General features: G+C 42.3%; 1 protein-coding gene across 4 annotated transcripts in view; it reads right to left on the bottom strand.

Moving 5' to 3' along the window:
• The window catches only part of LOC105464824 (abhydrolase domain containing 3, phospholipase), a 48917-nt gene that overhangs the window by 25737 nt on the left and 9435 nt on the right, over positions 1-13745 (bottom strand). For all 4 annotated transcript variants that reach the window (XR_977032.2, XM_011712910.2, XM_071085564.1 and 1 more), the window contains exon 4: positions 9452-9497. Coding sequence is in view for 3 of the 4 variants with exons in the window: in XM_011712910.2 (XP_011711212.1) it covers positions 9452-9497 (46 nt within the window). In the remaining variant the exon portion in view is untranslated. The remainder of the gene's footprint in view (positions 1-9451; positions 9498-13745) is intronic.

Genomic DNA, 13745 nt, shown 5'->3' with positions numbered 1-13745 from the left:
GTGAGCCACCGTGCCCGGCTGTTTTTTTGTTTTTGTTTTTGTGAGACAGAGTCTTGCTCTGTCGCCCAGGATGGAGTGCACTGGCACAGTCTCAGCTCACTGCAACCTCCGTCTCCTGGGTTCAAGCGATTCTCCTGCTTCAGCCTCTTGAGTAGCTGGGATTAGAGCACCCGCCACCATGCCTGGCTAATTTTTGTACTTTTAGTAGAGAAGGGGTTTCACCATGTTGGCCAAGCTGGTCTCAAACTCCTGGCCTCATGCAATCACTCGCCTTGGCCTCTCAAGTGCTGGGATGATAGGTGTGAGCCCCCACACCTGACCAGGGAGCAGTAGTTTTCAGTGCTTCCCAGGGGACTCTAATGGGAGGCCAGAGTTGAAAATCTCTGCACCAAGAGAATAAGTAGGGTGAGAGCTAAGCCAAGAGGAGGCTGCTGCAGTGGTAAAAATGATAAAACCTATCTGGAATGACTTGGGAGAAGGGAAATCTAGTTCTATGTGGGTCTGAACTTCTTGGATTCCTGGAAGTGTATGGGGAAGTACTTCCAAACATCTCATACCTTACAGGATCACCTGACACATATTAAGCATGACAGCTAGCTATTAAATTATTATTTCTAAAACTCTTCCATTATTCAACAAAACATTCTTTCTCTTTTATTTTGAACTACTTTTTTTTTTTTTTTTTTTTTTTTGAGCTAGGTTCTTGCTCTGTTGCCCAGGGTGCAGTGCAGTGGCATGATCATGGCTCCCTGCAGCCTTGACCTCCTGGGCTCAAGCGATCCTCCTGCCTCAACCTCCTGAGTAGCTGGGACTACAGGCACATGCCACCATGCCCATACCCAGCTAATTTTTAAATTTTTTTGTAGAGATAAGGTCTCATTATGTTGCCCAGGCTGGTCTCCAACTCCTGGGCTCAAGTGATCTTCTGGCTTGACCTCCTAAAGTGCTGGGATTACAGATGTGAGCCACCACGCCTGGCCACAATCTTCTACATTTAAAATTTTTGTTATTATTGGACTGGACCCATCAATGTTGGGAGAAAATTCTCAAGGATTAAATGTGTTCACACCTACACCTGGCTGAGACCAGCCTTTTTGGGTTGTTACATAGATGAAGGTAAGGGGAGCAGGGACAGGTTATTTTGAAGCACTTAGGAAAGGGCCAACTTGGGTGGAACAGTATGTCCAGTAGGGAGGTACTGTGAGAAAGGCACTGCCTAAAAGTAGAAGTTTGAAACTGAATTGTGCCCTGGCCAGCCCTGACCTCTATACCCCTCCTTCCTCAGGCTATCAGGGAGGTCCCTTAATCCTTTCTAAATGCCTTTTTCAGGAAATGGCCCATGATGGGGTGGGGTGGAGGAGCTGGGGTGACGGGGTGGGGGAAGAGCTCTAAGTCCCTCCTACACTACTAGCTTCCCTGGAAAAGCTAAGGAGGAAAAGCTAATAGGAAACAGGAACAGATTTCTATAGACCTGAGTCTTTAACTCCAAAGAATCTGAGGTTGGGGGGATAATCCTCTCTCTGAAAACTCTCCTTCCGTCTATTCCCAGATTTTCAGGCTGACTTGACTGGAAGCCAGTATTGAAAAGTCAAGATGCTAGGCTGCACAGCCCGAGTTCCTGCCATAAGACCACTAATCAGCTTTATGACTTCTGACTGTCACCCCACTTCTCCAGAGGTGTTCTCATCTATGGAATGAGGTGGGGTTTTTTTTTTGTTTTTTTTTTTTGAGACTGAGTCTCACTCTGCTGACCAGGCTGGAGTACAGTGGTGTGATCTTGGCTCACTGCAACCTCTGCCTCCTGGGTTCAAATGATTCTCCTGTCTCAGCCTCCCAAGTAACGGATTACAGGCATGCACCACCACACCCAGCTAATTTTTGTATTTTTAGTAGAGATAGGGTTTCATCATGTTGGCGAGGCTGGTCTCAAACTCCTGGCCTCAAGTGGTCCACCAGCGTTGGCCTCCCAAAGTGCTGGGATTACAGGCATGCGCCACTGCATCCGGCCCTAAGTTGGCTTACATTCTATTTCAGCTCCTCATCTTGTCTGGGACTAGAGTCAGGTACCCTGAGGAACAGAGTTGGTCCACAGGCCACATTTTGGGCAGTGCTGCTTTAAATTATTTTCCAGCTTCTGCTTGACCTTCTTGGCCCTCCCTTAACTGCTGAGCCAGCTCTAACTTGAACTAGAAAGCACTTAAAGGAGGATTTTCTTTTTAAAAGCTTTATGAGATGTAATTTGCATACCATAATTCAGGTACAAGTCAATGGTTTTTCATATATTCAGAATTGTGCCATCAAAATTTAAGAATATTTTTATCACACCAAAAAGTAACCTCCTACTATTAGCAATCATTCTCCACCTCAAGGCTTAGGTGATCATTAATCTACTTTCTGTGTCTATAGATTTGCCTATTTTGAATATTTCATATAAATGGAATGATACAGTATGTGGTCTGTTGAGATGAGCTTCTTCACTTAGCATAATGCTTTCAAAGTGCATCCATGCATTCAAGACTTCCTTTTTTTTTTTTGAGACAGAGTCCCGCTCTGATGCCGAGGCTGGACTGCAGTGGCGCAATCTCGTCACTGCAAGCTCCGCCTCCTGAGTTCACACCATTCTCCTGCCTCAGCCTCCCAAGTAGGTGGGACTACAGGCGCTCACCACCATGCCTGGCTAATTTTTTTTTTTTTTTTTTTGCTTTTTTTTTTGAGACGGAGTCTCGCTCTGCCGCGCAGGCTGGAATGCAGTGGCCGGATCTCAGCTCACTGCAAGCTCCGCCTCCCGGGTTCACGCCATTCTCCTGCCTCAGCCTCCCGAGTACCTGGGACTACAGGCGCCCGCCACTGCGCCCGGCTAGTTTTTTGTATTTTTTAGTAGAGACGGGGTTTCACCGTGTTAGCCAGGATGGTCTCGATCTCCTGACCTCGTGATCCGCCCGTCTCGGCCTCCCAAAGTGCTGGGATTACATTTTTTTGCATTTTTAGTAGAGACGGGGTTTCACGGTGTTAGCCAGGATGGTCTCGATCTCCTGACCTTGTGACCCACCTGCCTTGGCCTCCCAAAGTGCTGGGATTACAGGTGTGAGCCACTGCGCCTGGCCTATTTTTATTTTTTAGAGACAGGGTCTCTATTGCCCAAGCTGGAGTGCAATGGTACAAACATGGCTCACTGAAGCCTCAAACTCCTGGGCTCAAGCGGTCCTCCTGCACCCAGCCTCCGAAGGAGCTGCTATAACAGGCACATGCCACCACACTTGGCTATTTTTTGTTTTTGTAGAGACAAGGTAGGTCTCACTATGTTGCCTAGACTGGTCTTGAACTCCTGGACTCAAGTGATCCTCCTGCCTCGGCCTCCCAAAGTGCTGGGATTACAGGTATGAGCCACTGTGCCTGGCCCATGTATAAGTTTTTGTGAGAACATATATTTTCATTTCAGGAATTTCTGGGTCATATGGTAACTCTATTTTAACTTTTGGAGGAACTGCCAGACTATTTTCCAAAGTGGCTAGGATGCTTTTCTTATTGGGTTAGGGACACAGAAGTCTGCATGATCCTATAACTAAAAATAGGGAACCCAAGATCCTATAACTAAAAATCGCTTTCTGTGTCTACATATTTGCCTATTTTGAATATTAGTTATAGGATGTACAACTAAATTTACAGCTTTTAGTTATAGATCCTCTAACTAAAAAGAGCTTTCAACAAATTTTGGCTAAGTTATTTGTAAGTTACCATTCCTAAACAAGTTCGCAAAGTAATCAACAATATCAGGGAATTTGTGGGTAACCTGGATTCCTATCCTTGAAAACCAATCTGCAGGGAAGAAGAAAAAGTCCCATCTATTCCAAGGCTCCTAGAACCCGATGGGGATATCTGAGGTTTGCTCTACCGAGACTCGGGTGTCTGTCTACTGTAGGAAACAGACCCAAGGAGAAAAGGTTAGTACAGGATGCTCATTTCCTACTAAGAAAGGCCTTTGGCTTTCCCTCAATCCTACAATAACTAATTGGAAATGAGGACACAATGGCAGTGGAAAATTTCCACTTCCTTATTCTCCTTTGTAGGAGCCATAGTAATCGCTATAAATTCTAAGTATATCTCTAACATTTCCACTCCTAGGAGAACTGCTTACCCTAAATTTCATTTCACCTTTGCTAGTTCCTGTGAGCTAATTTCTGTTAGAGACAGTTCCTTCCTGTTTGATCTCTGCTGATTCATCTTTTGTTCTTTTTTATGCCTACCTTAAAGTCTCGCTTACTCTGGGTCTGAGCTACATTAAATTCTTTCTGGAACAAGGTGAGGTATAAATAAACATCAGAGTTCCTCTAGTATGACACAGTAATTGTTCTTAGCTTGAAGACAGAAGCAGGATTATCAAAAGATCTAAATATCAACGCTAACTCTAATAATCAATATTAACATCTCATTTTTTGATCCAACTCAAAAAATAATAATAAGGATGTAGAATGACCAAAGGTAATTATAATTATATCCTTTTAGAACAAGTACTTTAAAAAAGAATTTCAAGGAAGTAAATTAATTAAATGTATACTTCTTATACCCTAATGATCTAATGAGTTAACACAGTAGCAATTATGCCTTGAGTTATAAAAAACTTTATTTAATTTTAATTTTAATTAATTAAATTTTTTTGAGACAGAGTCTCGCTCTGTCACCCAGGCTGGAGTGCAGTGGCACGATCTGGGCTCACTGCAACCTTCGCCTCCTGGGTTCAAGTGATTTTCCTGCCTCAGCCTTCCAAGTAGCTGGGATTACAGGCATGTGCCAACATGCCCGGCTAATTTTTGTATTTTTAGTAGAGACGGAATTTTACCATGTTGGCCAGACCAGTCTCGAACTCCTGACCTCATGATCCACCCACCTCGACCTCCCAAAGCGCTGGGATTACAGGCGTGAGCCACCGTGCCTGGCCTGTTTTTGTTTTTTATTATTTTTTAAATTTAATAGAGATGGGGTTTCGCCATGTTGGCCAGGCTGGTCTTGAACTCCTGGGCTCAAGTGATCTGCCTGCCTCAGCCTCCCAAAGTGCTGGGATTACAGGCATGAGCCACTGTGCCCGGCCCTAAAAAGTTTTATTTTACAAGATATTTCAAGTTTACTGTTTCTTTCTTTTTGCTTGTTTGTTTGTTTGTTTTTGAGATGGATTCTTGCTCTGTCACCCAGGCTGGAGTGCAGTGATGCCATCTTGGTTCACTGTAACCTCCACCTCCTGGGTTCAAATGATTCTCCTGCCTCAGCCTCCTAAGTAGCTGGGACTACAGGTATGTGCCACCATGCCCGGCTAATTTTTTGGTGTTTTTTTTTTTTTTTTTTTTTGAGACAGAGTCTCGCTCTGTTGCCCAGGCTGGAGTACAGTGGCCGGATCTCAGCTCACTGCAAGCTCCACCTCCTGGGTTTACGCCATTCTCCTGCCTCAGCCTCCCGAGTAGCTGGGACTACAGGTGCCTGCCACCTCGCCCGGCTAGTTTTTTGTATTTTTTAGTAGAGACGGGGTTTCACCGTGTTAGCAAGGATGGTCTCGATCTCCTGACCTCACGATCTGCCCATCTTGGCCCCCCAAAGTGCTGGGATTACAGGCTTGAGCCACCGCGCCCGGCCAATTTTTTGTATTTTTAGCAGAGACGGGGTTTTACCATATTGGCCAGGCTGATCTCGAACTCCTGGCCTCAAGTGATCCGCCCACCTCAGCCTCCTAAAGTGCTGGGATTACAGGTGTGAGCCACCGTGCTCAGCCTCATGTTTATTATTTCACGTGAACTTGAAACAACCTTGTGAGGTGGCAAGTACACATTATTATCATATTTCAGTTAAGAAAAAGAGAAACAGAAAGGTTATTTGACTTGTACTTTACCACTTATAGCTGGTTAGTGGTGACAACAGAACTTGAACTTGGGACTTCTTACTGAGTCCAAGGTCCTTTCTGCTACACAAACCCAAGCTGCCTGCCAGACTGTAACTCTAACAGCTTAGTGTGTTATTAGCTATTCTGAGACACATATCTGCTGGGGGGTACTAGTTAATCAAAATTTAACTGACATACTGTGTAAGACTCCAGAGACCCAGCTACTCTTGTCTTACTTAGAACTCAGTGAATTCTTCTTGGAGGTTTTTCAAAAATACAATTAAAGCTTATGGGCTGAAAATTACTGGGTTGCTATACTATTTCAAAGCAAATTTCTAATTAACTTTAAATGCTAAGGAGAGAATGTTTTTAAAGCATCCTTCTCTTTTTCTCTATCCTTCCTATTTGTTTTTTTCTTTTTAAAATATATATATAATATATAATATACACATTATATATAATATACTATATACTATATATTATATATTTTATATATAACATATAATATATACAATATATTTATATATAATATATATACACAATATATCTTATATATATATCATATATATACACACACATATATATTTGAGACAGGGTTTCAATATGTTGCCCAGGCCGATCTTCAACTTCTGGGCCTCCCAAAGTGTTGGGACTGCAGGTGTGAACCACCACTCCCAGCCTGTTGTTTCTTAAGCTTCTAACCATCAATCTCCCCTTTTACTCTACACATGCCCTAACTAATGTCAACTACTCTTGAGCTTCTACCTGCACACTGATCTCAGTCTGTCTCTCTCTTGCCTGCCTATTTTCTCCTGAAAGCCAGTCCAGTACATCCACAAACTTACTAAAAATTTCCACCGAGATAATCTAAAAGCACCCTAACCATCTAAAACGGACTCTGTTATCTTTGTTACATCGTAATCTCACAAATTCTTCTAAATTTCCTATTTCAAATACCAGCATCTTCCATCAGCCAGCCAAGCTAGAAATATTACCTTTGACTCCCTTGTCTTTACTTCCCACAATACAGCTAATACTATTTTCTTCCCCATGAATACTACTCATTTTTGTTCTTTCTTCTTTATTCCCCTTCCATCTGCTTTCAAACTCCAAACTCCATGTAGGTCTGTAGTAACTGCTTTCTAACTGGCCTCCCAGCCTCCAGCCTCCAGCCTCCTTCCCCTCCATCTCTTTCTTTCCTACACACCACTGCCATGGTTCTCTTTCTAAAACATGACCATGATCAAATTATGCCCTTGCTTCAAAATATCAATGATTCACTTTTCTTAGGATTCTACATGTGATTCTTCAAAATCTGGCCCTACCCTTCTAGAAAAATTCCTGCCACTTCCAGAATAGTAAGAAAGCATAAGGCATAATGGTCAAGAACATAAGCACATAGTTAGATCATCTGGGTCTGAATCCTGGCTCTGCCATTGATTGGGAGGGGTAAGTTCCTAACCTACCAGTGTCTTGTTTTCTTTATCTGTAAAACGCAGGACAGGGCCAGGTGCAATGGCTCACACCTGGAATCTCAGCACTGTGGGAGCATCACTTGAGCCCAGGAGTTTAAGAGCAGCCTGGGCAACAGAGTGAGACCCCATCTCTACAAACAACAACAACAAAAAACAAAAAACAAATAAATAAAAAATCAGCCAGGCATGGTGGCACACACCTCTGGTTCCACCTACTTGGGAAGCTGAGATGGAAGGATTACTTGAGCCCAGGAGGTTGAGGCTACAGTGAGCCGTGATTGTGCCACTACACTCCAGCCTGGGCAACAGGGCAAGACCCTGTCTCCAAAAGGAAATGGGGGATAATGGGGGCTATACTTACCTAAATCATTGGGCTGTTTCTATTTCTGAAGATTAAATAGGAAAAGACATAACTGATACATTCTACAGATTACATAAATATTAGATAAAATTATCATCATCATCCAGCCATAGTAAGTAGTTGCTATTGCATGCACTTTATAATACCTTGGTCTTTGCGCTGAGCCTCTCTCTCCCCTTTGGAGGTTCAATATCACAGCCTTCAAGATCCAACTCAGAATGCTACCTCCTCTCTAAGTTCTCCCACCTCCCCAAGGCACTTTGTTACTCTTTCCCTTTGTGCTCTGTAGCCTTAACAAAGGCTACTGTTACACTTAGCACTGTGTATATTTTTATGGACTTGACTTTCTCTCCCACAACTAAAGTTTGAGCTCCTAAAGATCAGGGCTGTGTCTCATTAATATGTATATCTTCACCCTATTGCCTTGCACAGTGTCTTATTTAACAGGCACACACCACGGCTTTGCTGAATGAACAGATCTTTGTCCCTCACTTCATAAAGAACTAACGAGCTCGGCTTTGCAGCACATTATTTCCTTGAGAGCCTCAGACCATGTCTTCCCCCGCTTTGTGTCCTAGAAGAATGCACAGCAGACAGGAGCTGTTCAAAACGATTTGTCTGGGCCAGGGCCACAGTGACACATTCAAATCTTTCCCCTTTAGAGTACTATCTGTCTACGAGGTTCCTAAAGGGCTGGACTGAAAGAGGAAATGTGAACCTTCACATCAAACTATTTATTACAAGGCACTTAAGTGAGACCATAACACTCTGTTACTTTTGCTTTCGAAATCGTATTGATCTTCATTTCCTCCAGTGCCTAAGTCACTGTAAAGCAAAGTACAAGAGGTTTTTTCTTCCCAAGTTCTTATAAAGTGTTGACATTTGTGACCTGACTGTAAATTTTTATTTCCAGCATGACTTAATTATTTATAGTCTTAATGTCATTCTCTATCAATGACCCCCAAAATGTTTCTTTCAATCCTAGTAGAATTGCCTTTGACCTGCTGAGATTGTAAAAAGTTAAAAAGCTGAAGAAAATTTTAGCGAGTGGAATATTTCTCATTCCAACTCACGGATTTAAACATCAGATACAGTGATTTTCTAAGAGGTGAAAGATCTATCCTAGCAAAACCTCAGAATTAGATGGGGGGAAAAAAGACCTGGTATAAATTTTAAAAGGTTTCAATAACATTTCCACCATGTAAACTTCAGCTGGCAAAACACAAATATAACATACAAAATTGTTTCATAACAAATGTAAATTTCGTAAGTGGAAAAAAAAATCACTGTATTAGTTAATTTGTTTTGCATTGGTTAATTTTTAAAGAAAATGTGTTTTGCACTAAAAATGAGCCCTTATCTTCCCAGTTCTTCCCAGAGTCAGGAAAAGCTGGGTTGAGAGGGTAGAAAAAAAATGATGTAGATGAATAATTATTGATGTTAAAATGTAGTAAATACAAAAGTTTAGTTACAAAATAGAATCTTAAATTTTATAAAAATAGAAATATATTACATAAATTCTATTTATATATGAAATCTGAATGAACATAGACTAAAGGAATTTCCCTGGTTATGTAATTATGGGTCTTGTAAATTTCCTTTTTTTCCACATCTGTATTTTTGTATGATAAATTTGTATTGTTTATGTAAACAAAGAGTTATTTTAAATAAAAAGAATATGCTTTTTTGTTATAAAACTATAAATGATTCTTTAAAAAGTTAAGACTGTTGTCTTTTAAATTTACTTACCAAGAGATTCTCCCCCGCCACTCCTCTGTTGTTAAAAACCACACATCTAAAAACCAGGAAAGCAATTTTTGTTATTTCTACACATGATTCTTGCTCATGATATAATATTAATCTTACTGACACTGATTTACAGCACTAAAAGATTTTAAAAATCTGTCTTACAGGTATAATGTTTGACAATTTCATCTAAATGCGCTAAAATAAAATTCCAGTTCTCTAAATTCCACATGTGGGTTCAAATTAGAAAATTGTATACTAAAGTGATGTTAATGTTTCCTACCAAGATTAGAATATTTCTTCCTATGCACATATGTGGACCTCCAATAAGTGTTTTTAAAACAATTCTAAATACAAGTCAAATTTAAATGTTTTTGCTTTTTTTTTTGAGATGGAGTCTCGCTCTTGTCACCCAGGCTGGAGTGCAATGGCGTGATTTTGGCTCACTATAACCTCCGCCTCCTGGGGTTGAAGCGATTCTCCTGCCTCAGTCTCCTTAGTGGTTGGGATTACAGGTGCCTGCCACCATGCCTGGCTAATTTTTCTGTATTTTTAGTAGAGATGGGGTTTCACTATGTTGACCAGGCTGGTCTTGAACTCCTGACCTCAAGTGATCTACCTACCTCCGCCTCCCAAAGTGTTGGGATTACAGGCGTGAGCTACTGTGCCTGGCCATGTTTTTGCTTTAAACAAAGAAAAAATATATATCTTCTACCCATTGCATTTGTAACATTCACACGTATCTATTTATATCCTAAGAAACAGCTCTTGTTTCCTTAAGGCTCAGAAAACATGGACGCCAGAATTTTACATGAGGTATAAGCATCACAGGTAGAGCTGCAAACAGCCTGGCACCTGAGCTGGTGGGATGGGCCCTGTTATGCTACTGCTTACTGTTCAGTTGACCTAGGGAGGAAAGATGATCTTGTGCTTTCTCTGATCCTGTTTGCATCTGCTGGGTAAATGGGCTCAGATCAATGTAAAGGGTTTAAGTCAATGTTGGCTGAAGTAAGTACTCGGTGAAAGTTAGCTATTAGTAATAATGGTAGTTGTGGCCGGGCGCGGTGGCTCAAGCCTGTAATCCCAGCACTTTGGGAGGCCGAGACGGGCGGATCACGAGGTCAGGAGATCGAGACCATCCTGGCTAACATGGTGAAACCCCATCTCTACTAAAAAATACAAAAAACTAGCCGGGCGAAGTGGCGGGCGCCTGTGGTCCCAGCTACTCAGGAGGCTGAGGCAGGAGAATGGCGTAAACCCGGGAGGCGGAGCTTGCAGTGAGCTGAGATCCCGCCACTGCACTCCAGCCTGGGCGACAGAGCCAGACTCAGTCTCAAAAAAAAAAAAAAATGGTAGTTGTAGTGTCATGCTGGTTTCAAAAGTTATTTAGTATTTAAAATATTTAACTCTCATTTAACTTTCAGGCAGCCACAGCCCCAGATATGTATTTTTACCATCCTTAGACAAAATCCTGATTTGTGTTTACACAGGTTCTCACTGATTTAGTAGGTCTATATTCATAACAATTAAAATTCATTTTGTTTTTGTCTGATTACCTATCCAACCAATCAAGGCCATCTGAGATTCCAAATCTCTTCTTGCAGGGTACTGCTGAGCACTGTATAAGTTCTAAGCACCGATGAACCGACTGCTGTATAGAACATACACAACTCTGACTCTCTTCTCAGGAAGGTTTGATCTCAAGGCACACCACCTTCATTTAATGTGGTATGCAGACTATGTTCTTGCAAAGGAATTTTCTTGCAACTGAAAAGTCATATAGAAAATTTTATTAGGCCCAGCTGAAAGAAGAGAAATGTTTAGAAACCTCAGAAATCCTATTTGATCGAAAGCTAGAAATACTACATTTTACTGACTCACCTAAGAGAAATCTTTTTTTTTTTTTTTGAGACATGGTCTCACTCTGTCACTCAGGCTGGAGTGCAGTGGCGCAGTCACAGATCACTGCAGCCTCAGCCTCTCATGCTCAGGCAATCCTCCTGCCTCAGCTTGCTGAGTAGCTGGGACCACAGGTGCACACCACCATGGCCCAGTTAATTTTTTTCTTTTTTTTTCTTTTTTTGAGACAGAGTCTCACTCTGTCACCCAGGCTGGAGTGCAGTGGCATGATCTTGGCTCATTGCAACCTCCATCTCCCAGATTCAAGTGATTCTCCTGCCTCAGCCTCCGGAGTAGCTGGGATTACAGGCGTGTGCCACCACGCCCAGCTAATTTTTGTACTTTTAGTAGAGATGGGATTTCACCATGTTAGCCAGGTTGTTCTAGAACTCCTAATCTCAAGTGATCTGTCTCCCCTCGGCCTCCCAAAGGGTTGGGATTACAGGTGTGAGCCACCGTGCCCAGCCAGCCTGGGTGATTGTTAAAAGTTACTTGTAAAAACAGGATCTCACCACGTTGCCCAGGTTGGTCTCTAACTCCTGGGCTCAAGCGATCCTCCTGTCTTGGCCTCCCAATTGCTGGGATTATAGGCATGCATCACCACGCCCCGCCAGAGAAATCTTAAATAAACTATAAATACATTCAGAAAAATAAGAGTAGGCTCAGTGACTCCTTTATCTTTTCTTGTTAAAAACAATGGCAAGATGTCTTGATATAAATAAAATTTCAGTTGGCCATTTGTATTTACTTGCATAAGCACCTAAATCACACAGGAACCAGTGCTAAAGTTAATTATGACCTTGAAACTTGAAGCTCCCAGTCATTCAGAAAAGAATCACTTTAGAGTACAAACATTAAATAAGGATTAAAATGGCTTCTGGAGCAAGATGTCATCATGTGACTGCCAGTGAGAGAAGGCAAGAGCACTAGTGAGGGGAAAGAAAAAGATGATCCGCAAACTCATGAAAAAGCAGCCTACACATCTGGGATTTTCTTCTAAACTGCAGACTGGGATATTTGCGTTTTCCTTCAGGCAACTTTGGAAAGTGGATCATAGTTCTGGTAGCTCTTGCTAGAGGAGGAATTGTACTGACCACTCCATAGGGCTTTGTTCCTAACAATGTTCAATCAGTAGCAGTCATCATTGTATACTTCAAGCCTCGGACATGGGGCAGCGAGATAAGGAAGAATGAGGGAGCAAAGCAGCTACAGAGGACAGCTTTTAGAAAGAAGGCTGCCATTCTGCCCTTTCTCCCACTCCAGCTGGGAATGAGCAACCAGCTCTTGTCATTTAACCCCTCTGCTACCCTGACAGTCATCAGGGAACACTGAGCTAAAAGAGTTGGCTGTCAAAGTACTATTCCTAAGGCACTGAGAGGTCTGTTAATCTCTTCTTCTTTTTTTTCTTTAGAGATAAGGTCTCACTGTTGTCCAGGCTGGAGTGCAGTGGCACAATCATGGCTCACTGCAGCCTCAACCTCCTAGGTTCATGTGATTCTCAGCTTCCTGAGTAGCTAGGACTACAGGCGCACGCCACCATGCCTGGCTAATTTTTAAATTTTTTTGTAGAGATGGGGTCTCCCTATGTTGCCCAGACTGGTCTCGAACTCGTGAGCTCAAAACAATCCTCCTGTCTCAGCCTCCTAAAGTTCTGGGATTACAGGTATGAGCCACTGTGCCCAGCCTCTGTTTTTTTGTTGTTTTTTGTTGTTGTTTTTTTATTTTATTTTTTATTTTATTATACTTTATGTTCTAGGGTACATGTGCACAACACAGGTTTGTTACGTATGTATACATGTGCCATGTTGGTGTGCTGCACCCATTAACTCGTCATTTACATTAGGTATATCTCCTAATGCTATCCTTCGCCCCTCCCCCAACCCCACAACAGGCCCCGGTATGTGATGTTCCCCTTCCTGTGTCCAAGTGATCTCATTTTTCAATTCCCACCTATGAGTGAGAACACACGGTGTTTGGTTTTCTGTTCTTGCGATAGTTTGCTGAGAATGATGGTTTCCAGCTGCATCCATGTCCCTACAAAGGACATGAACTCATCCTTTTTTATGGCTGCATAGTATTCCATGGTGTATATGTGCCACATTTTCTTAATCCAGTCTGTCACTGATGGACATTTGGGTTGGTTCCAAGTCTTTGCTATTATGAATGGATCTAGAACTAGAAATACCATTTGACCCAGCCATCCCATTACTGGGTATATACACAAAGGATTATAAATCATGCTGCTATAAAGACACATGCACATGTATGTTTTTGTTTTGTTTTTGAGACAGAGTCTTGCTCTGTCACTCCGGCTGGAGTGCAGTGGCGCAATCTCAGCTCACTGCAAGCTCCGCCTCCCGGGTTCAAGCCATTCTCCTGCCTCAGCCTCCCGAGTAGC

Source organism: Macaca nemestrina, chromosome 19 (assembly GCF_043159975.1).
Source record: "Macaca nemestrina isolate mMacNem1 chromosome 19, mMacNem.hap1, whole genome shotgun sequence".
Taxonomy (NCBI): domain Eukaryota; kingdom Metazoa; phylum Chordata; class Mammalia; order Primates; family Cercopithecidae; genus Macaca; species Macaca nemestrina.
The sequence above is the reverse complement of the archived record's forward strand: the minus strand, read 5'-3'. Positions and strand labels throughout refer to the sequence as shown.